This window comes from Trichomycterus rosablanca, chromosome 7, assembly GCF_030014385.1.
Source record: "Trichomycterus rosablanca isolate fTriRos1 chromosome 7, fTriRos1.hap1, whole genome shotgun sequence".
NCBI classification, from domain to species: domain Eukaryota; kingdom Metazoa; phylum Chordata; class Actinopteri; order Siluriformes; family Trichomycteridae; genus Trichomycterus; species Trichomycterus rosablanca.
In genome coordinates this window covers 14899989-14923059 of record NC_085994.1, presented here as the reverse complement: position 1 = coordinate 14923059, position 23071 = coordinate 14899989, and the positions used below count along the sequence as shown (strand labels likewise).

At 39.4% G+C, this 23071-nt stretch overlaps 1 protein-coding gene across 1 annotated transcript in view; it reads left to right on the top strand.

Annotated features, from left to right (window-relative positions):
* mov10b.2 (Mov10 RNA helicase b, tandem duplicate 2) overlaps window positions 1-23071 on the top strand; it is a 29961-nt gene extending 6890 nt beyond the window's left edge. The window contains exons 3-22 of the mRNA XM_062999041.1: window positions 1111-1304; window positions 3155-3393; window positions 3478-3727; window positions 5243-5368; window positions 5524-5686; window positions 7383-7537; window positions 8485-8658; window positions 8777-8924; window positions 9888-10049; window positions 10212-10309; window positions 10800-10897; window positions 11038-11136; window positions 14857-14959; window positions 15056-15173; window positions 16200-16391; window positions 17171-17245; window positions 17328-17453; window positions 19597-19685; window positions 20376-20494; window positions 22055-23071. Of these exons, the coding sequence (XP_062855111.1) occupies window positions 1111-1304; window positions 3155-3393; window positions 3478-3727; window positions 5243-5368; window positions 5524-5686; window positions 7383-7537; window positions 8485-8658; window positions 8777-8924; window positions 9888-10049; window positions 10212-10309; window positions 10800-10897; window positions 11038-11136; window positions 14857-14959; window positions 15056-15173; window positions 16200-16391; window positions 17171-17245; window positions 17328-17453; window positions 19597-19685; window positions 20376-20494; window positions 22055-22116 (2790 nt within the window). The 3' untranslated portion in view covers window positions 22117-23071. The remainder of the gene's footprint in view (window positions 1-1110; window positions 1305-3154; window positions 3394-3477; window positions 3728-5242; window positions 5369-5523; window positions 5687-7382; window positions 7538-8484; window positions 8659-8776; window positions 8925-9887; window positions 10050-10211; window positions 10310-10799; window positions 10898-11037; window positions 11137-14856; window positions 14960-15055; window positions 15174-16199; window positions 16392-17170; window positions 17246-17327; window positions 17454-19596; window positions 19686-20375; window positions 20495-22054) is intronic.

Genomic DNA, 23071 nt, shown 5'->3' with positions numbered 1-23071 from the left:
TTTAATCAGCGTTCTTCTTCATGCACTTTATTATTATTTAACAGCTTTATTTGCTGTTTAATTGCTGTTTGCTCCTTGTTTACTGCAGAGTTAGTTCATGCAATTTAATAATGTTTGGTTGTTTATTGGCCGACAACAAGAAATACTATAATAGAAGATAAATAAATAAATGACGTGTCGGACGTCGGGCGATCGTCCAGTATAAACTAACACAACCACGTACAACATCCAGTACAGAAATCCCCATAATGTTTGTTTTTACAGATAGAGCAAATATATGCACATCACATATACAAACACAAGAGTCAGAACAACAGGAGACGCACCGTTACGTTATTATTACTTTCTCAACACTTAATGTGAAGTAAATACGTGCATGTCAGCGCGTGCATGCGCTTGTGTTGGTTTTTAAAACGAATAACGACTCGTTTTCTTGTTTTTTAACTTTGGGATTTTAAGTGAAAAACGAATGAAGGTACACGGAGCTGGAACCTTTTATCTGGACTTGTTTTCGGCATTCTCTACAAAATACATTATTCTGCTGCTCATCTGACACTTTGAATTCGAACCATCTCCAAATAATTACAAAATTAGTCATTATTTTTCTTTTTAGTAAACAGCTCCTCTTCGATAGCTTCTGTCATGTCTTTATCCGTCTCCATGCTATCGCTGCCTGCAGGAATTACTGAAGCGGTGGGGGCGGGGCGAGTTGTGTTCAGTGAGGGAGGGGGGCGGGGCAGGTGAACATGTGCAGAGACAAACTGGGAGAAGAGAAAGACGAACTGTCTGATCTAACTGGAACGCAACATCTATATCGATATATGCGATATTGTCTTATCTTATATCGCGTATGAAAATATATCGATATTTTAAAAATATCGATATATCGCCCAGCCCTAATAGAAACACAGATGTGTTAACTATGCACAGCTAAGCAAATTATCTTTTACTGTGTAAAACAGTAGTTACCCGTTACCATTAAGTTTAGTTGGTAGTAAGGTAGGAATACCAAATCTTTCATTCTTTTTGGTGCTGGTGGTAACAATTCTGTTTGCAAATCTTACACAACTGTGTTGACATTGATAGTGATCTTTGTCTTTGTATTTGCAGGTGCGAGTAATAAAGGACCAGTGGTGGAGACCAGAAAGCAGGCAGCCAAGTTTCAGTGTGTTCTCTCAAAGAAATGCAAGATCTCCACCAACCCCTGATTCTCACCAGGCATCCTCTTCTGCTGGACCTGATGGTGGTGTTAGAGCCAGAAGAAGCCTGGCTCGAAAGATCCTTAAGAAGCTTGACAGTGAAAGGTAAACACACACACACAATCAGTGAACTTGCAAAAGTTAACATTACATTTTTCATGTTGCACTTGCATCACATGACTTCACACCTAACTGATTTATTATTTGTTATTTGGTGATTTGTGTAGTGTGTTGACAATGTCTGCTCTTCATAACCATTTGTGTAGGCTCAGTGGCTGACAAAAGTAATTTCCCAGCAGCATATACTAATTAAGTCCCCATTGCATATAACATATTTTGCTGGGTCAAAAATATACATTTAGCAACTTTAAATATTGTACTATGCAACAATGAAGCCCCTGCTCCAAAAGTGACACCCTAAAGCAGTGGTCCCTAACCACCGGGCCGTGGACCGGTACCGGTCCGTGGGTCATTTATTACTGGGCCGCACAGAAAGAATAAATAATTAGAGACACTACATCAGCCATGAAAACACTACTTCCATTTCCAACACACGGGTGTTTATCATCTCATATCACCCCCAGGTGGAAGCAGTGTTTTGAAAAAAAAACCTCATTTGTGAGCAGTATAGTTATTCTATTTTGAATCTGTGAAGAACAATGTTAATTCATACATAACAAAGAATGCATTGCTTGCAATTAAGTGACTTACAGATCCTGTTGCTCACAGTTTTACCACTTACAGATCCTGTAGTAGCCATCTTCAAACAGTTCCTGTTTCCTACCTAAGTAACATCTGTCAACGTGTGAACTTTCCCACTGTCCCACAAGGACATTTGTCTTCATGTATATAAGGTTGATCGTTCCCTTTCTTTGGATCACACTGCTCAGGTTTCTATACAAGGTTTACCAGTATGATCCTTCTCTGCAGATAAGAATAAACCTCTTTTCTACTTACAATCCAGTCTTTAAGGTATTTATTAAAAGGGTTTTTTCACCACAATTCTCCCCCCACCGGTTTATATGAAACCGGTCTGTGGTGCAAAAAAGGTTGGGGAGCGCTGCCCTAAAGGTCAAAGTTTTAATTCAGGCAGACCTGTTTTTAGAGGGGTTTTCTTCTCGACCATGATGAAAGACCACTGTTTTGTGTACTGTAAAAGATACAGTCAAACAAGCCCTATTTACATAGACACAGTTTATAAATAAGGCCCTTCCTAATTCACAGCTGTGAAAATCGCATCACAGACAATGGAACATGAAATGAGCCGTTTCCTGTGTAGTATGCAATTTGCTGTGAATTTCAAACTTTAAGGTTTGTGTTTAGCTTTAACATTTTTCATTTGCATAACATTCAAGTGCCTCACGTTTACTAGTTTATTTACACTAAGAGGGGGTCCTACCAATCCTACGGCAATTCAGTTAGCAATCAGTTAGTCAAAATGTCCAAGATATCGAAGTGTAAGCAGGTAAAAACACTACTTGAGTAACTGAGTTTGGAAAACTCCCAACCAATTCTGTTCTGTTCGAGGTGTCAAAACACGGGCGAGTATTTTCGTATTTGAGATGGAGCCTCGCACCATCGCTGAAGGTTCTAGGTTTACATTCATCTATTGAGGTAGGCTGTGCTGTGTCAAAACACGGGCGAGTATTTTCGTATTTGAGATGGAGCCTCGCACCATCGCTGAAGGTTCTAGGTTTACATTCATCTATTGAGGTAGGCTGTGCTGTGTATTGTAGCTTCCATTTATTCTATCATTCAATTTATGAGTGTAATTTATTAACCGCTGTGAAATGTGGCACTTTTCTTTAAAGATCTGAAAATGTTTGAAAGATGAGGTCAGTGAAATTAAGCACATTTTCCTGTGAATTTAGAAGGACCTATCAATTACTTGCTATTTGTTTTTTTGCTCCCAAACTAAGTAAATCATGTTAATTTTTTGTCATTTATTTTCTTAGGTCACAATTTGTGGCTGATAAAGATGGAATTTTTATCAGATCAGAGAAGGAGGATGTGGATGGAAAGCTGTGCTATAGTGTAGACCAGGCAGAGGTCTACGAGTGGAAGCTGTTTGTGGAGAACAGAGGTTTCAACATGGTATATTTCACCTATTACTCACCCCTTTACTGGATCGACTGCTTCATGTTCGAGGATTCCAAAAAAGTCACCCGCAGCAGTCCTCTGTGCCTCGGCCCTGGTGAGAATAAACCAGTATTTATTGCTGGACAAACTCGCTATTTATTATTCTGTCTAAATGATCTGAAATGATTTTATTCAACAGGAGAGAGTTATGAGGTCACTATGAAGTTCAATTCCAAGAACATAGGTATTTACCAGGCTACGGTGGCCTTTGAGTTTAAGCTGAGCATGCAGGAGGACATCAAACCGTTTCACATTGTGCGCTTTATTGAGGCAGAGTTCAAAACACAGCTGGCTGAGGAGCTAGCTCCCGTCCAACCCTATACACCCTGTATGCTGAGCAGAACCCAGCCTGAGAATTTTACTGTGGATGAGGGACAAAAACCTGAAAAGTATGTCATAAATTTCTTGCTAGTATTTAGTAAATTATTAAAGTAATCAAATGTTTTTAACTTTGCTTATTGATTTCACATATTGTTTTTATTTTATTTGTAAAATTATGTATTTTAAAGCAAATCCATTTATAAAAAATTGATTGAGGAAAAAGTATTTAGACATTATGAATTAATGACAGCTTTAAGTAATTTATTGAGCATTGTGATAAAATTTTGGCCAGTTCATTCTGACCTACTATATTGCCAAAAGTATTCACTCACCCATCCAAATAATTGAATTCAGGTGTTCCAATCACTTCCATGGCCACAGGTGTATAAAACCAAGCACCTAGGTATGCAGACTGCATCTACAAACATTTGTGAAAGAATGGGTCACTCTCAGGAGTTCAGTGAATTCCAGAGTGGTACCGTGATAGGATGCCACCTGTGCATTCCGGTCGTGAAATTTCCTTGCTACTAAATATTCCACAGTCAACTGTCAGTGGTATTATAACAAAGTGGAACGACAGCAACTCAGCCACGAAGTGGTAGCCACGTAAAATGACAGATCGGGGTCAGCGGATGCTGAGGCGCATAGTGCGCAGAGGTCGCCAAGTTTCTGCAGAGTCAATCGCTACAGACCTCCAAACTTCATGTGGTCTTCAGATTAGCTCAAGAACAATACATAGAGAGCTTCATGGAATGGGTTTCCATGGCCGAGCAGCTGCATCCAAGCCTTGCATCACCAAGCGCAATGCAAAGCGTCAGATGCAGTGGTGTAAAGCACACCGCCACTGGACTCTAGAGCAGTGGAGATGTGTTCTCTGGAGTGACGAATCACGCCTCTCCGTCTGGCAATCCGATGGACGAGTCTGGGTTTGACGGTTGCCAGGAGAACGGTACTTGTCTGACTGCATTGTGCCAAGTGTAAAGTTTGAATGTAACCAAAATGTGTAAACCATCACGTTAAAAATTCTAATTAGTAAATAAACATTCTGCAAATTGGGTTTGTTTTTCATTTTTGCATGTGTGGGAATACACCTGGTGCCTGAGTGGCAAGGTGTGACCCACCCTGCTACAATAATAATCAAATTCCAATAATTGTGGTTTCAATAATATTCTGAAACATTGCCACAATCAATTGCTGCATTAGTAACAAATGAAAGAGGTGACATTTTGCCAAAACCCTTAACCCTCGAACCACTAGAACACTGCACACTATATTTATCACATTAATCAGATCTCACTCAAAGATTAATATGAGACGAGATGATATCACCCCAAAATAACCTTTTTAAATGATAAAACTGTTCAGTACTACTAAATGTTCAGGCCTGACCATACATTGGTTTAATGAAACCCTCCAATCATGTCAAATCAATGATAGTTCAAGACCAGACTGCATCTCTGTCATAATTGTATTATATTTAAATATTTCAATTAATTACTTTGTATTCCAGTAAATGGTGGGCTGGTTTTCTGATTGTATATTTTAAAACTGCACTGTCAATGTTTTTGTGTTTTCTCTTGTAGCCTGGCCATACAGCATCTCAATATTGAAGTCATACTGGAGCAGTACAAGTGTCCATCTTACATCGGTGAGCTGATTGAGTTTCTGAAGAACCCACGGTCTTACAGGGGCCAGGTCCAGCAAAAGAAGTAGGTAACATACAGCCTTGTTACCTCATTACTTAACCAAAAACATGTTTGGTCTTCAAAAGCACACAATTTCATGCAAGGAACTAACAAGATCACTAGTCATAAGTTACAACTGATGGTCATTAATGATTTGACATTGTGTGTCGGGTTGTTAGATCACTGCTGGAGTCTCCTTTGGATTTTTATAACTATGCAGAGCGCTTTCAGCTGCTACTTTATCTGGAAGAATGTCAAATGGAGGTGGACATTAAGACATATGACAAGTCCAACGTCCGCATGAAGAGGGACAAACAAAACAAGAAGCTACTGGTCCTTGAGGTAAGTCTATTTCTTATGTTCTTTGGTTTCCTTTCAACTCCCAAATGCATGCAAAAGGTAGATTGGTAGTGTTATTAAGGTATTGAGTACTTATGTGTTGTGCTTTGCAATAGGTGCCCTCTTCATGTATGTTTCAGATCATCAAACTACTTTTAATATGAGACAAAGTTAACACAAGTAAATACAGAATCCTTTTTAAATGATGAGTTTATATAGCAAAGAAAAAATGCTGTTCAGCCCTACTTGGCCCATGTTAAGAATAATTCTCCCCTTACCTACTAAATCAGGCAGTTAACCATATTCATTTGACAGTTGGGTTTAACGTCACTAGCCACACCCAGACATGATTACTACCAGACCGGTTGAATCTAAAAATCACTTAAATAGAACCTGTTTGGCAAGCAGCACATGATGTCATATGGTAAAGAGATTCAAATACAGACGCCAAACAATGCCAAAGAAAGTCAAGGGTTACAAAGCCATCGCTAAGGCTCTGGGACTCCAGCAAACCATAGTAAAAGCCATTATCCACAAATGTAGAACATTAAGAACAGTGGTGAACCTTCCCAGTGGTGGACTGGCCTACCAAACTTTCACCAAGAATACATTGACAACTTATCCATGAGGTCACGGAAAAACCCATAAGAACACCATTTACACTTTTACACGGGAAACTTCATCCAAATAGCTGATCAAATAGGTGGAACATTTTGGAAGATGTGGGTCCCATTACACCTGGAATTAACTGCATTCCACCATAATAATATGTCATATCAAAAGTCAAACATTCTGGTGGTAGTGTGATGGTTTGGGGCTGATTTGCTTTTAGGTGACCTGGGTGACTTATGACCATGAATTCTGCTCTCTGTCAGAAAATCCTGAAGGAGAATGTCTGCCCATTAGTTTGTGACTTAAAGCTCAAGAGCAGTTGGTTGTGCAGCAGGATAACAATCCAAAGCACACAAGCATGGCTCAAAAGAAACAAAATTAAGGTTTTGAAGTGGACAAGTCAAAGTCCTAACTTAAGTCTAACTTTGACCTAACTTGGACGTTGTAGCCTAGTGGTTAAGGTACTAGACTAGTAATCAGAAGGTCACTAGTTTAACCCCACCACTGCCAAGTTGCTGCTGTTGGGCCCTTTAGCAAGGCCCTTAACCCTCAATTGCTTAGACTGTGTTCTGTCACAGTACTGTGTTAGTTGCTTTGGATAAAGGTGTCTGCTAAATGCTGAACACGCAATGTAAATGAGTCTCATTGAGATGCTGTGGCAGGACCTTAAACAGTCAGGGGGGAATAGCTTTTGCACATAGGTTTTGAATAAATCTTTAATTAATGGAAGGGAATGATTATTTAAAAGCTGCATTTGTGTTTACCTGAGTTGGTACAGGTGGGTGGTTATATGCGTTTATTTTCATAGTCATTTTCAGCTTTTAACATCAACACATCTTTAGTCTCATCTAATTTCTGTATTATCCAGTCTTTCTCAAAGATATGATGATTATTATTGGCAATTATTGGCTTGTATTGTCTTGGTTATTTTAGCACCTTTCATCATAAACTGTACATATTCTCATACATCTTTATTATAGCGGCTAAGCAAATTTCCTACATTTAAATAAATCTAATAAAATTCCATGCTATAAATGGCAGTAAGTGCAGAATCTGTTCATGTATAATGTTTTACCCTTTTCCTTAGGTTCCAGGTGTCTCTGAGAATCGGCCATCAGTATTAAGGGGTGATCATTTGCTGCTTAGTAAGACCAAAGATCTCCAGAAATCATATATAACCAAATACAAGGGCTATGTGCATCGTGTGGAGCTAGACCAGCTCAAGCTGGGTTTTTCCTCAAAGTAAGACTGCATTCAGACTATTCAACTCACATTAGATCATAAAATCAAAATAAATGTTTTATAAACATGTTTTACAGGATTTTTTGTTGTAAGGGGAAGAAAACTTGCAGTTAGAAAACTGTAGCTAGAGTTTAATTAGAAATGGTGTAAACTATGATAGAAACTAATAAGCTACATTTACTTTGTTGCTCTGCTACCTAAGTAGACAGTATTTTATTAACTATTTTATTCTTCTCCATTGGTCTATGTTCTTCCTACTACTTCTGGCTGGAAGTTTTTAGAAGACGTGGGTCCCATTACATCTGGCATGAAGCTTACACAGCATTCCATTAAAACATAGCAACAGTCAAATATGCTGTTGGTAGTGTGATGGTTTGGGGCTGCTTTGCTTCTGCAGGACCTGGACGACTTGTTATAATTTATAGGACCATTATTTCTGCTCTCTATCAGAAAAACCTAAAGAAAAATGTCCACCCATCAATTCTTGACCTAAACTCAATCACAGCTGGGTTATGCGTCAGGACAATAATCCAAGAACCACAAGCAAGTCCACCTTCGAATGGCTCAAAATACACCAAATTAAGGTTTTGGAGTGGGCAGGTCAAAGTGCTGATTTGAATCCTATTGAGATGCTGTGGCAAGACATCGAAAATCTTTCAGTGTAGCCCAATTACAACAGTTCTGCAGTGAATTCAAGTCAGATTTATTTGTTTAGTGCTTTTTACAATGGACATTGTGTCAAAGCAACTTTACAGAATCCAGGACCAACAGACCAAAAACCCCAGTTGAACAAGCCGAGGGTTACAGTGGCAGGGAAAAACTCTCTTAAAAATACAGAAAGAAACCTTGAGAGGAACCAGACTCTGAATGTACACAAGGCACACAGTGTTTATTTACATTGGGACTTGGGATGGGGTATAAATCTTTGTGTTATTTCTTGTGTTTAGCCTCTTAGCCATGTTTATAGACAACATGGAGTTTACGGTGGAGTTCACCATTAACCGGGTCCCACTCAGACTTCAGCATCGTGCTGTGCAACTGGCTGTCCAGCACAACCTTAAGGAGGTGCTGTTTCCTACGCAGTCACAGATCCCACCCCCACCTGTCGCCAGATCTTTAAGGTCAGTGTGGTACTCTGACATGTTAAACATATTTTTGACACTAGCTCTACATGTTTTGACCCTCACATGTTTTTTTTTTTATATTTCTGAACAATAATTGTTGTTTGTTTGTAATTAGGCTGTTTGATAGGAGCCTGGAGGAGAACCATGAGCAGTACACTGCTGTGTGTAACATTGTAGCAGGTGTATCTAAACCAGCACCATACCTGGTGTTTGGACCTCCAGGCACAGGCAAAACAGTCACGATCGTTGAGGCAATTAAACAGGTAACAGAGATTTTAGTATTAGTATTTATGTTTCTTATCAAATAGGAGGGTGCTAGATCAGGTATTGGAATCAGAATGATCCACTGTGGCAACCCCTAAACATATATAATTATTATTAAAAGTAGTTTAGTTGGTGTTTAATATATACACTATAAATTAAACATTTTTTAAATAAAACATTTAAAAAAAATTTTGAACCTACATATGACAGTGTTCAGCAACTGATTTAGATAAAAAGTAATGAAAAAAATAAAAATTTTTTACAAACTGTTAAAGATCAGACAAGCTTTAACATGAACACAGAACTTCAAGAGACTAGGATATACCTGGCATCACAAGACAACTAATGTTCGAGAACTCTGGAGTACTGCTGTGGATGGCCTATACACCAGAAGGAGTGTCAGGCATAAGTGACTAGCATCTGTGATTTGTTATTCGTTCTATATTAACAGTTTTTGGGAGTGTTAATTTTCCCCATCAGCTTAATCGTCAGCTGTCAGACATAACAGTTCCGCTCTGATGGAGGTGACAAAATAAAATGTTTATCCCTTGTATGTTTTGGACACTGGAGTCATTCAGTTTCTCATTTGCTAGCTGCCTTAATAACCTAAAATAAAATTTCAACATTTTTCCAATTTGACAAAAAGTGAGGATATCAATTTGATAGGCATTTTTGTAATGAAAAATATAGTTCAGTTCACTTCATGAATTATGTGATATCCTTTTAACCATTATTTTTATTTAATGTTTATATTTATGCATTAATAGCATTGTTAAACTCAACATTTTTGGCAGTTTAATTATGTGACCTCTTGTTGAGGACAGGTTATGTTACAAGTACATGCCTGCAGTTTAACAAATTCTAATAAAACTGTTTAAAAACATATGAATTGGTCCAGATAATACTGAAAAGTATGAAACATATTTTACCACTATAACTCTTTTTGTGTTTGTACCTCTTAGGTGGAGAGGAGTGGGTTTGATGTTCGTATTCTGGCATGTGCTCCCTCTAACAGTGCTGCAGATCAGCTGTGTGAGAAAGTGCTAAAGCATGTTGATGCTCACAGTGTGTACCGGATGTACGCCAGCAGCCGGAACCCCGACCAAGTGCCTGAAAATCTGCTGGTGTGTATCTGTCTGTTCTACATGCCAGCATTACAGAAAACTGACAACATTTGCTTCTTCATTTATTAGATTTAATTTCAGTCAGGACCCAAATCCCCAAAATTTACATCCTGCCGGTTTACTGCAGGTTGTTATTACAATATATGTTTTCTGTTTCTATAGGCTGCTTGTAATCTGAAGGGTGATGTTTTTGAGTTTCCCTGTAAGGAAGAGATAATGAAGTATAAAATCTTGATTACCACTGTGGTTACGGCTGGCAGGTAAACATTCCGAACACTGTTTTCAAATGTTATAAAACTTCGCCACTGTCTAAGTCACTTAAATCACATTTTGTGTGTGTCTGTACAATTTAATTTATAGCACAGTTACCACATTATATACACTGTAAGGACAAAAGTAATAAGACACCCCTTCTAATTATTTAATTTTTGTGTTTCCACCACAACAACTGCTAACAGATGTATTCAATGAATTATATAAAGGAAATTAAATGGTTCCAACTTCCAACAGGGAAGTTTAGGTAAGGCCCTTTCTGCTCCAGCATTATTGTGCCACAGTGCATGAAGCAAGTTATATAAAGACCTGAAAAGAATGGCTTTATTGACCTATATCAGTGTCCAGCTATACAGATTCTGTTTTGATTGAATGGGCATGAATTTCCACAGACATAATTCTTAAGAGAAGTCTTGAGAGAAGTATTCTCACATAGCGGTCACTCTATTTTAATACCGTATGTGTGTGTGTGTGTAGGCTGGTCACTGGGGGGTTGCCTGTGGGCCATTTCACTCATATCTTTGTGGATGAAGCTGGCCATGCGGTGGAGTGTGAGACTGTTATTGCCATAGCAGGTAAAAAAATTTTGCATGTATTAGGTCAGTGGTATGCTGTGCATTTTTGTGTCCAAGTGCAACATTATGTAGTTAAGGTGGCAGAGTGGCCATTTTTCTTCATGCTATCACTGTTTGACGTGTGCTTTGTGTGTGTGTAGGTTTGCTGCATGCTGAGACAGGACAGCTTGTGCTGGCAGGAGATCCAAAGCAGCTGGGACCGATTTTAAGGTCACCATTTGCTATTCGATATGGACTTGGTGAGCCACTGTAATGCTTGCTGATGTAATATGCACTATATGGCCAAATGTTGGTAATAAATGCAGCTGAAACACCTGAACTCAATAACTAGGACAACTGTCCACATACAGTGTATCACAAAAGTGAGTACACCCCTCACATTTCTGCAAATATTTCATTATATCTTTTCATGGAACAACACTATAGACATGAAACTTGGATATAACTTAGAGTAGTCAGTGTACAGCTTGTATAGCAGTGTAGATTTACTGTCTTCTGAAAATAACTCAACACACAGCCATTAATGTCTAAATAGCTGGCAACATAAGTGAGTACACCCCACAGTGAACATGTCCAAATTGTGCCCAAATGTGTCGTTGTCCCTCCCTGGTGTCATGTGTCAAGGTCCCAGGTGTAAATGGGGAGCAGGGCTGTTAAATTTGGTGTTTTGGGTACAATTCTCTCATACTGGCCACTGGATATTCAACATGGCACCTCATGGCAAAGAACTCTCTGAGGATGTGAGAAATAGAATTGTTGCTCTCCACAAAGATGGCCTGGGCTATAAGAAGATTGCTAACACCCTGAAACTGAGCTACAGCATGGTGGCCAAGGTCATACAGCGGTTTTCCAGGACAGGTTCCACTCGGAACAGGCTTCGCCAGGGTCGACCAAAGAAGTTGAGTCCACGTGTTCGGCGTCATATCCAGAGGTTGGCTTTAAAAAATAGACACATGAGTGCTGCCAGCATTGCTGCAGAGGTTGAAGACGTGGGAGGTCAGCCTGTCAGTGCTCAGACCATACGCCGCACACTGCATCAACTCGGTCTGCATGGTCGTCATCCCAGAAGGAAGCTGACGCACAAGAAAGCCCGCAAACAGTTTGCTGGAAACAAGCAGTCCAAGAACATGGATTACTGGAATGCCCTGTGGTCTGACGAGACCAAGATAAACTTGTTTGGCTCAGATGGTGTCCAGCATGTGTGGCGGCGCCCTGGTGAGAAGTACCAAGACAACTGTATCTTGCCTACAGTCAAGCATGGTGGTGGTAGCATCATGGTCTTGGGCTGCATGAGTGTTGCTGGCACTGGGGAGCTGCAGTTCATTGAGGGAAACATGAATTCCAACATGTACTGTGACATTCTGAAACAGAGCATGATCCCCTCCTTTTGAAAACTGGGCCTCATGGCAGTTTTCCAACAGGATAATGACCCCAAACACAACCTCCAAGATGACAACTGCCTTGCTGAGGAAGCTGAAGGTAAAGGTGATGGACTAAACCCAATTGAGCACCTGTGGCGCATCCTCAAGTGGAAGGTGGAGGAGTTCAAGGTGTCTATCATCCACCAGCTCCGTGATGTCATCATGGAGGAGTGGAAGAGGATTCCAGTAGCAACCTGTGCAGCTCTGGTGAATTCCATGCCCAGGAGGGTTAAGGCAGTGCTAATAATGGTGGTCACACAAAATATTGACACTTTGGGCACAATTTGGACATGTTCACTGTGGGGTGTACTCACTTATGTTGCCAGCCATTTAGACATTAATGGCTGTGTGTTGAGTTATTTTCAGAAGACAGTAAATCTACACTGCTATACAAGTTGTACACTGACTACTCTAAGTTATATCCAAGTTTTATTTCTATAGTGTTGTCCCATGAAAAGATATAATAAAATATTTGCAGAAATGTGAGGGGTGTACTCACTTTTGTGATACACTGTATATACATTTTCGACATTTAGCAGACACCTTTATCCAAAGTGACTTACAGTACTAGGGTAGTATACAGTCTGAGTGATTGAGGGTTAAGGGCCTTGCTCAAGGGCCCAACAGCAGCAACCTGGCAGTGGTGGGGCTTGAACCAGCGACCTTCTGATTACTTGTCCAGTACCTTAACCACTAGGCTAAACTTCCTCACATACACCGACTAGGCATAAAATTATGACCACTGACAGGTGAAATGAATAACACTGATTATCTCTTCATCACTGCACCTGTTAGTGGGTGGGATATATTAGGCAGCTAATGAACATTTTATCCTCAAAGTTGATGTGTTAGAAGCAGGAAAAATGGACAAGCGATTTGAGCGAGTTTTACAATGGTCAAATTGTGATGTCTAGACAACTGGGTCAGAGCATCTTCAAAACTGCAGCTCTTGTGGGGAGTTCCTGCTCTGCAGTGGTCAGTATCTATCAAATAAGGTCCAAGGAAGGAACAGTGGTAAACTGTTGGACGGCCAAGGCTCATTGATGCATGTGGGGAGAGAAGGCTGGCCTGTGTGGTCTGATCCAACAGACGAGCTACTGTAGTTCAAACTGCTGAAGAAGTTAATGCTGGTTCTGATAGAAAGGTGTCAGAATACACAGTGCATCACAGTTTGTTGCGTATGGGGCTGCATAGCCGCAGACCAGTCAGGGTGCCCATGCTGACCCCTGTCCACCGCCGAAAGCGCCAACAATGGGCACATGAGCATCGGAACTGGACCACAGAGCAATGGAAGAAGGTGGCCTGGTCTGATGAATCACGTTTTCTTTTACATCATGTGGATGGCCGGGTGCGTGTGCGTCGCTTAGCCGGGGAACACATGGCACCAGGATGCACTATGGAAAGAAGGCAAGCCAGCGGAGACAGTGTGATTCTTTGGGCAATGTTCTGCTGATAAACCTTGGGTCCTGCCATCCATGTGGATGTTAATTTGACACGTACCACCTACATAAGCATGGTTGCAGACCATGTACACTCTTTCATGGAAACAGTATTCCCTGATGGCTGTGGCCTCTTTCAGCAGGATAATGCGCCCTGCCACAAAGCAAAAATGCTTCAGGATGGTTTGAGGAGCACAACAACGAGTTTGAGGTGTTGACTTGGCCTTCAAATTCCCCAGATCTCAATGCAATCGAGCATCTGTGGAATGTGCTGAACAAACAAGTCTGATCCATGGAGGCCCCACCTCACAACTTCAGTGGTCTAGTGAAGTCCATACCTCTATGGGTCTTTTACATTCCATCCTTAAGATTGAATACCATTAAAGCCATAAAACAATGTTATGTATTGTTTTTCTGAACCATCTGGACTTATCTTCAACCAGCAGGTGTTTAATGTATTTTTTTTAACTACAATATCCTTGTTAGAACATTCCAATCTCCTACAAGGACGCTGGAAAGCCCCTGGTGCCCAAGGCCATGAGGCCTCAGTACTTTTCCCTTACAGGCCTAACTGTATCATAAAAAGCTTTTTAGGCTCTTTTTTTAAAACACTTATTTTTATTAAAAAGCTTTTTTCTTTTTTTACAATTCATTAATTACTTCAGCCACTGTCTGCAAATGAATAAATAAATGAATTAATTAATGAATTTAAAAAAATAGACATAGACTACAAAGTGCTGTCTCCATCACCTATGCCACAGCCAAATTGGAGTCAAGGAGCATTCTGTTTTTGGATGCAAACTGACTGTTCCTAACTTGCATGTCTATGTTTATTCTCCATCTACCTCTTCCTGTCTAGGAACAGTGGTAGCCTAGTGTGTAGAACTTTGGGCTATGATTGTGGGTTTGAATCCTGTCTCTGCAATGTAGATACTGTTTGGCCCCTGAGCAAAGCCTTATCCCTACCTGCTTTAGGGATGCAGTACAATGGCCGACCCTGCACTCTGACCCCAGCTTTCAAAGCTGGGATATGAAGAAAAATAATTTTGTATAGTTATATATGAAAAATCAAAGCATTCTATTCTATTCTACTTTGTAGGCATTTCTCTTCTGGAAAGGCTTATGTCCAAAAACTCTCTCTATCAGAAAACAGAGACTGGGTACAACAATCAATATGTCACCAAGCTGCTGCGTAACTACAGGTTATGTCCATATTTTTTTTAATCTACTTTGGAGCTGGAGTTATCAAGTTACTATATATATTTTATGCTTTGCTGTATTACCACTTTCTTACACAGATCTCACAGGGCCATCCTAAAGATTCCTAATGAAATGTTCTATGATGGAGAGCTGCTGACATGTGCAGATGAGTTTAGCACCAGTTTCTACTGCAACTGGGAACACCTACCTAAGAAGGTGAGAAATGTTTGGCCTTTTAAACCCTTCTCTGGATGAACATGGACAAAGCTTATATTTTATCAGTCAATCGTACATTAGATTATATGACATGATTGCAATGCGTAATGTTATATATACAGCTCATGCAGTGTCTTTTGGCATTGCTACATCTCAGGTTCCCATTTTTAGCTACCCAACTACCCAGGTCCCATGCAGATGGGCGGTCCAAACACTAAACATGGCCGGCTGCATTGGTGCCTTGGGGACTGGCATCCGTGTACCCATTGTCTTACCCGCTTTTACCTGAGGACGCCATTGCTATCCTATGTTGCTGACCCTGCTGGCATTACTGCCACCGTTGCTGTGTCTTACAGCATAGAGGGTACAGCTCAGCTTACTGTACCTTTTGAGGATGTCCCTGCCCACTAGGGATGTCGCTCAGCTTTCAGGGCTCTTGAGGACGTCTCATGGCTCCCTGCAGCTTCAGCTGTGGTCCCGTTGTCCCACCGGGATGGGGGTCCCTGAACTTTTCTTCCACCTGCCCTGATGTGCATTCAGGCTTCCAAATGACCATTGGCGTCTCCCTACTAGGGATCCAAACTGCCTAAGTGCCTTTGCCAGGATTTTAAGTGATCACCATTGGTGATCACCTCCTATCTTCTATGTGGGGAGCTTCTCTCTGCCAGCCAGTCCTTTAGTCCAGTTCCAGTCACAGGTTAATTAGCCCTCCAGTCTTGTCACATGTCCCATCTGGCTCTCCAGTCATGTCACCAACTGCAGCCAGCATTGCGGTCTTGTTACCAGTTCCAATTGTCACTCCAGTCTTGTCTCCAGTTGTAAAGCTGGTTATAAATCAAACTGAATGATTTACATGGTTACACTTGAAGCCATGGTTGCCTTAATTCCTAATTTATTTTTCCCTAACCTGAGAAAGCTTTTATTCTTATTCATTTCCTGTAATATTAGTGTAGGTGTAGAAATCTTTTAGATGATTAGTTATACTGTAGTACTAATTGTGCTTTTGCATCTTTATTTTGCTTTAAGGATTTCCCTCTGATTTTCCACGGTGTGAAAGGAAAGGATGAACGGGAGATGAACAGTCCGTCTTTCTTCAATACCAGTGAGATCACGGTCGTCGTTGACTACCTTAAGAAGCTGCTGCTGACACAGGGCAAGAAGGGCATTGCTACTATCTCACCCAAAGACATTGGCATCATTGCACCCTACAGAAAACAGGTGGGAATTAGCAAAGACAATGTTTGTGGATGCATTTGAGAGGGAAATTTTAACTTTTAAGTTTGGTTGGTAAGACCAGTTGGGGTGGTTATCCAGTCTGTCCAGAATATTACTTAACACATCCAGCTATGCCAACCTTCTTTTCCTCATGGTGCCAAACAATGTCAGCAATTTAGCACCTCTTTGGGCATATTGGCACAAATTTTCTTGATTGGCTAGCCTACTGTTCCAATAATAAACTTTGCCAACCCTTATTTACTCAATTTAATCCATTGCTGGGTATCTAACACTTCACCATTCACTTACTTAGTGGAGTAACCAATCCAAGTTTGCCATGTTTTGGGAGGTGGGCAAAAATGTGGACAAAAGAAAACTTGTTATAAACAGTAACCAGAGGCATGGATCATACTCAAGTACCCAGGATCCTTGATGCATCCCTCATGGAACCCTCCTTACCAGCATCATCATTTTTTCATAATGCTTTAAACAGTACTTACAGTGATGGATAGACTATTTTTGTATTTGTCTTTTAACTTTACAAAACTTTATTAGTAGTACATCTTCAAGAAACAGCCAGTTTTAATCTGAAGTATTTTTTTTTAAATAAATTTGGTGTCAGGTGAAGGGAATTAGCCTGCAATGGATTGGCTACAGCAACTCAAATCATAATTTAGTGCCTCCTGAAAATAAATAAATATGAACCTGGGCTTGGTAGCATACTCACATTGTATTATACTTTACATTTATTTTCTAATACTATGTGTTAATATGCTTTACAGGTGGAGAAACTAAGGAGGGCCATTAGAACATGTGATAAAGAGCTGAGAAGCTACAGTGGCATTGAAAACCTAAAGGTAACACCGAGTTCCAAGTCTTCAGTTTACCCCTCTATCACTTCCTCCTTGCTACATTCTGTGTGTGTGTGTGTGTGCGCAGGTGGGTTCAGTGGAGGAGTTTCAGGGTCAGGAACGGAGGGTGATTATTGTGTCTACTGTCCGCAGCAACAGTGAATATGTTGAAATAGATGAACATTTCAACATAGGCTTTCTTAAAAATGAGAAGGTATTACACACACAAACACACACATTGGTGGACTGTACTGTGCACCATTACTTTCTATGTAAAGTGGAGAACATTACTTTTTTATTATGATGACTGATTTGACCACAATTCCATTGTATACATTACATGGCCCAAACTGTGGACTTCCAACCATGTGCTTGCTGGACATCCCATTCCAAAATCATTTAAGTGGCTCTATCTTTATGCAGATCACTGAAGTTCCTTCATACCAAACTTGACATGCCATGTCTGTATGGACTTGCTTTGTGCACAGTGGCATAGTTATGGACTAGGAGCAGATGGCTCAGTGGTTAAGGTACTGGACTTGTAATCAAAAGGTTGCCGGTTAAAGCCCCACCACCATCAAGTTGCCACTGTTGGGCAACCTCAGTTATCCCCTAGCCATCCCCAGACTTCATCTAGTTTATTATATCCAAACAAACAGTAAATGGGTGTACCTGGGACCCACTGGTTTCTGCCATTTTTTGTGCTTCTTCAAAAAAGCTTGAACTGCATGTCTGCTTTGAATTTTTTGCCCGGGAGAGACACTGATGATGCAGTTTTAACTACATTGTGTCTTGTTGTATGACTTGTGACTTGAAACTGTTGTCATGTTAAAGAATCTCCAAGGACAGTAGTAGCCTAGTGGGTAGAGCTTTGGGATATCAAATGAAAGGTTGAGTGTTCTAATCCCAGCTCTGTGATGCACCCACTGTTGGGTCCTTAAACAAGGCCCCTAACCCTCTGTGCTCACAGGGTGTCATACGATGGCTGACCCTGCACTCTGACTCCAGCTTCCAAACAAGCTGGGATGTGCAAAGAAACAATTTTATTGTACTGTACATCTGTATATGTAAATATGATGAATGAAGGCATTCTATTTCACCTCTTACACCACAGCTAATAAACTAATACAAAAAAATTGTGTAAAAAAAAAAAAAACTTCAGAGACGGGACTTTATTTCAGATATGATCATTACTAGGCATCAATCCGAAGAATGTGCAAAGCATTAAATAAGATATTTAATACATTTTCCTACATGAGGAAATCATTCACCCGCCTTTTTTGCATCTTATCTTTAAATTTGAATACTATTACATCCATAAAGCAATTTTTAACATCATCTTCCTGACTCATTTGAGCACTCTCATCTCCAGCCAGCAGGTGTGCTAATTAATTTCATTCTTTTTAAATACAGTGATGTGGCCGGCTCATTCTAATCTTGCTGATGTTTTGTAATAAAAAAAAAAAATCACCAAAAAAAAAACAGTGACCTCAACCTGTTCTTATCTTGCAGGGGGTTTTCTTTTAACGAATACAGTAACTACAGCCCTTCTAATCTTGCAGGTGTTTAGATTTGAACACAGTGACCTCATTAGCAGGCTGTGAGATTCCGTGAGATGGCTCTAGTATTTTTCTATTCTAAGGTTAACAGTTCCAAATAGAGGCCTTTTAGATCTTTTTTCAATTACTTATTTTATTGAAAGCTTTTTCTCAATTTACTCCATCATTGTCTAACATAACCTCACCTTTGTGGCAGAGCTTGGCTGCTCCTCACCTAGTTTTAAGCCTCCTACACAGTTCCAGTCTGTTCCAGTTAATGACTGTTTGAACCTACATGTAGAATGATCACCTGTTTGGCATAATTGGTTGAACATACATCTGACTATAATCCTACTAAATCCCTGACTTTGTGCAAGTGTACCTAGAGTAATGTGTGTATGTGTTTGGATGTGGGTGTGTCTGTCCTGTGATGGACTGGCTGGGGTGTTTCCTGCCTCTCGCCCAATGAATCAGATCCACTGTATTTCTGACCAGGATGAAGCAAGGTAAAACAGACAATGAACAAATCAATGAAAGATTGTGTACACCTGTTAACAATGGGTGTGGCTGAAACTCTTAAACTAAATAATGTGTCCACATACGTTTGACCATTAGTACATAAATAGATTTCGCCATTAATTTAAACGCATTTTAAAACTTGATGAATTTAAGTGGACTTCCCAGAACAGGACAAATGTAAAATGTACCACTGCAGAAGTCTGAGGTCAGGCTGGACAATCATCAACATCTATGGATAAATCTGGTCTATTAAATGCTTACAGGGTTAAACATTCAGAACCTCTTTTTTTTGTCTCCCAGAGGTTCAATGTTGCTGTGACACGAGCTAGATCCCTGCTGATCGTGGTTGGAAACCCCATCATTCTGAGCACTGATCCAGCCTGGTGCAGGTAGGCACAGCCACTGGAATGTATTGCAGTAATTTCTTATTAGTCTAAAACAACAGTAATTTGCAAATGCTTTGAGTTTAAAGCAATACAAAGCAGTTTTTGCATATTTACACTTTTTTTAAATGCTCAAAATCTGGAGGCTCTGCTACCTTATTTTCAATGGGGGATTGATCAGGACTGCAGAAAATCAATCAGCTTGAGTCCAGAGAAATTGGCATAATTTCTGGATGATGTTCTGTTGTTGATTTATGGCTTCCACTTTGCACTGTAGAGTCTTACCTTGCATTTATGGGTACAGATGTGAAATGACACGGATTTTTAAGACAAGGGCTTGCTCTTTAAACACTAAAGTTTCAACAGATTCTGTGAACCCTTCTATAACATTATGCACTGTAGCTGGTAAAATCTCGAAATTCCTAGCAATTGTGCATTAACAAACATTATCCTTAAGCTGCTGGACTACTTGCATGCACAGTTTTTATTAACTCATTCTTGCTTGTAAACAACTAAACCAACAATTGATTTAGATAATTTTCCCCATCCCAGCATTTTTTGTTGTTTTCACTTAAGTAACCAGAAAGTACAGTTTACAAACTTATTTCTTTTTAATAAGCATTTTACCTACTGTCCTATTTTTTTGAAATTGTGTCAGTGTTAATATTTAGTGTTCATTTCTTTGTGGGCGTTTAGATTTATTGATTACTGCACTGATGAGGGAGGCTGTTCTGGTTTTAATCGGTCTTCTGTTGAGGGTACAGAGGAGGTGCTGGCACGACTCCAGGCACTTAACATCCACATAGAGACTGAAGGTTAGTGCTGGACACCTGCTCTTTTACTGTTCTTCTAATTACTTTTACAAGTTTAAGTCTAAAACATGATGAATATTTAAAGACGTACACTACTGTAGAAATTAATTAACCCATTTCTGATCTAGTTTACATTTCTCTCAATTTCAGATACTTAAACAAAATTTGGCATAAAGTGAAAACCTAAAAACATAAAATACAGCTTTAAGATAATCTGTTTATCTAATAAAGGAAAAAGTAGTCCAACATCAGCAATAAAATCTGTTTGCTTAAACAATGACAATGTCAGGCTTAGTTAGTCTTAATAAGTCCATATATGCTGAAATGTGAAGGAGGTTAAAATAAAAAAAAGGAAACAAAAAAGTCTAAATAATTTAGAGATTAGAAAATTTTTTATAGAAATGTACAGAGTGAGTCAAAATGATGTTAACACTTGAATGGCGGAAACCATTTATTCACAAAACATACTTCATATGTGTAAGATGATTTACAGGACAGTCTCAACCTGTTCGCCATCATGTTCAACACACAAAAACCAGTGTGAAATGATTTTTAAAGCTATTTTTAAGACTCTGGGACTTCAGCGACTCGACTAGACCACATGTGTCTGTTTGACACATGTGGCCCATGAGAGCTTAAAAGACGTATGATTGTCTTAAAATACACTGTAAAATTGTACATAAACTGCATCTCCCACCATGCATGCTGATTTTGTGACCTGCAAAGTGACCTCATCCCGCCACTAGATGGCAGTGTTTCCACATCAGCGTTTAACTGAGGCGGTTTTCTAACAAGTGATGTTGAGAAATATTTACAAATAATCCCAAAATGTACAAGAAGAGAAAACTGAAGCAGAAGGAGGTAATTTAATGAAAGATAAGAAAGTGAATACAAGTTTGTTCTTCAAGAAGAAAAATCGGTATGTCTCTTGTGTTATGAGGCCATGTCTGTGGTAAAGAAGTACAATTTAAATGTAGATATACTGTACATTATAAATATACTGGGGTGAGGGGGGCCCATGGGCACTGCTTGTGCATAGGGCCCAGAATTTGGTGCTACGCCCCTGGCCACCATAATGCAGATGTGGCCCTCTGTGAAAATGAGTTTGACACCCCTGCTCTAGATGGACATTTTAAAAGGTAGTGGCTAAATGCCCCAAGTACAGCATACAAATAACCACAGAATTTAAGTATCATATTTATGACTTAATAAAGGTGTCCTTTATGACAGCACTGCTACTTAGAAATCTTTTTGTAACAAAGGCCGATGCAAATACACATAGAATGGTGTAAAGAGTACTAAACCTGGATCCCTGGGCTATGAAAAATAATCTGGTTTGAGTCAACTAGTTACACAAGTGAACTTTAAATTGAATCAGATTATCTTATATGACTTGTAATTTGTTTAGGTTTAGATTTAATTGTTCAATAATAAGTTCAGCATAATAAAGACTTGATAATTACCTAATTTTCTCTACTTAAATTCGGACTGTCATTGATTTACCACGTTTACGCGCTTTAACGTTTGGTAATTGTTATTTACTCTGTCTCTGTCGCCCTCTAGTGAAAACTGAGGAGAGTGGCATCCAGCTGTATGTAAACCCAGAGTGGAGGAATGAACAGTGATTCTCTCTCTCTCTCTCTCTCTCTCTCTCTCTCTGTCTGTCACACACACACACACACACTTTCTCAATCACTATCTCTTAGTAAGGCCTCGCTTTACTAAAAGCACAGAAAAAGAAGACTCCTTTTTACATTTCGTAAAGCAGAATAATTGACTGCGTGTGTTGTCGGTGGGCATATTGTGGTTGATTTATTAAGCCAAATTTTAAGCAATGAGATTACACAGAAATCAGCTGAAGAACTGATTAAGCACTAAAAAATGAGGAGCATTAGCCCAATCCAGATTTCCACACTTTACATAAATCATGGATTTCAGTTGCAAGCACTTTGTGATGTTTCCATTAGCATTATCATTCTGGATCGGCAAGGCTGCAAAGCGGCAAGAGTAGAGAAAAGCTAATGAGCTTAAATTGTTTTTGTTGTTGTGTATTTAGTAATCAGTTATCAAACTTATCAACCAAAGCAGAACATAATGACACAATCAATGCACATGAACTTCTCATAGGATGTGTATTTTATTAATCATTTACTAGTTGCTTGCTTGCTTTTGGCATTAATTTCTATCTTTTTTTTCCTTTCCTGTCTTCTTTAACCTTAAATTCTCAAAAGAATAAGAATAAATAAAAAAGAAAAAAAAGAAATAGAATTCTTAACATAAATTTTGTTTGGGCTTCCTTTTTGTCTAGAACAGATTCCTCTTTTGTCTTCAACAACTAATTTCTTCTCCTTAATTGCTCCTGATGGACATACACCATACACAGTAAATGATAAATGATTGTCCATTGCTGATGTGGAATTGCACTTGAATAAATTCACTGTTGTGAGCACAAATGTAAAAATGTAAAAAAAAAATCTAAAATTACTTGACTAGTCAGACTGATGAAGTGTATTTTATAGTCTTGAAATGAAATGTCTAGGAATAATGGTGAATATGCTAATAAATATTAAATTGTTTTAA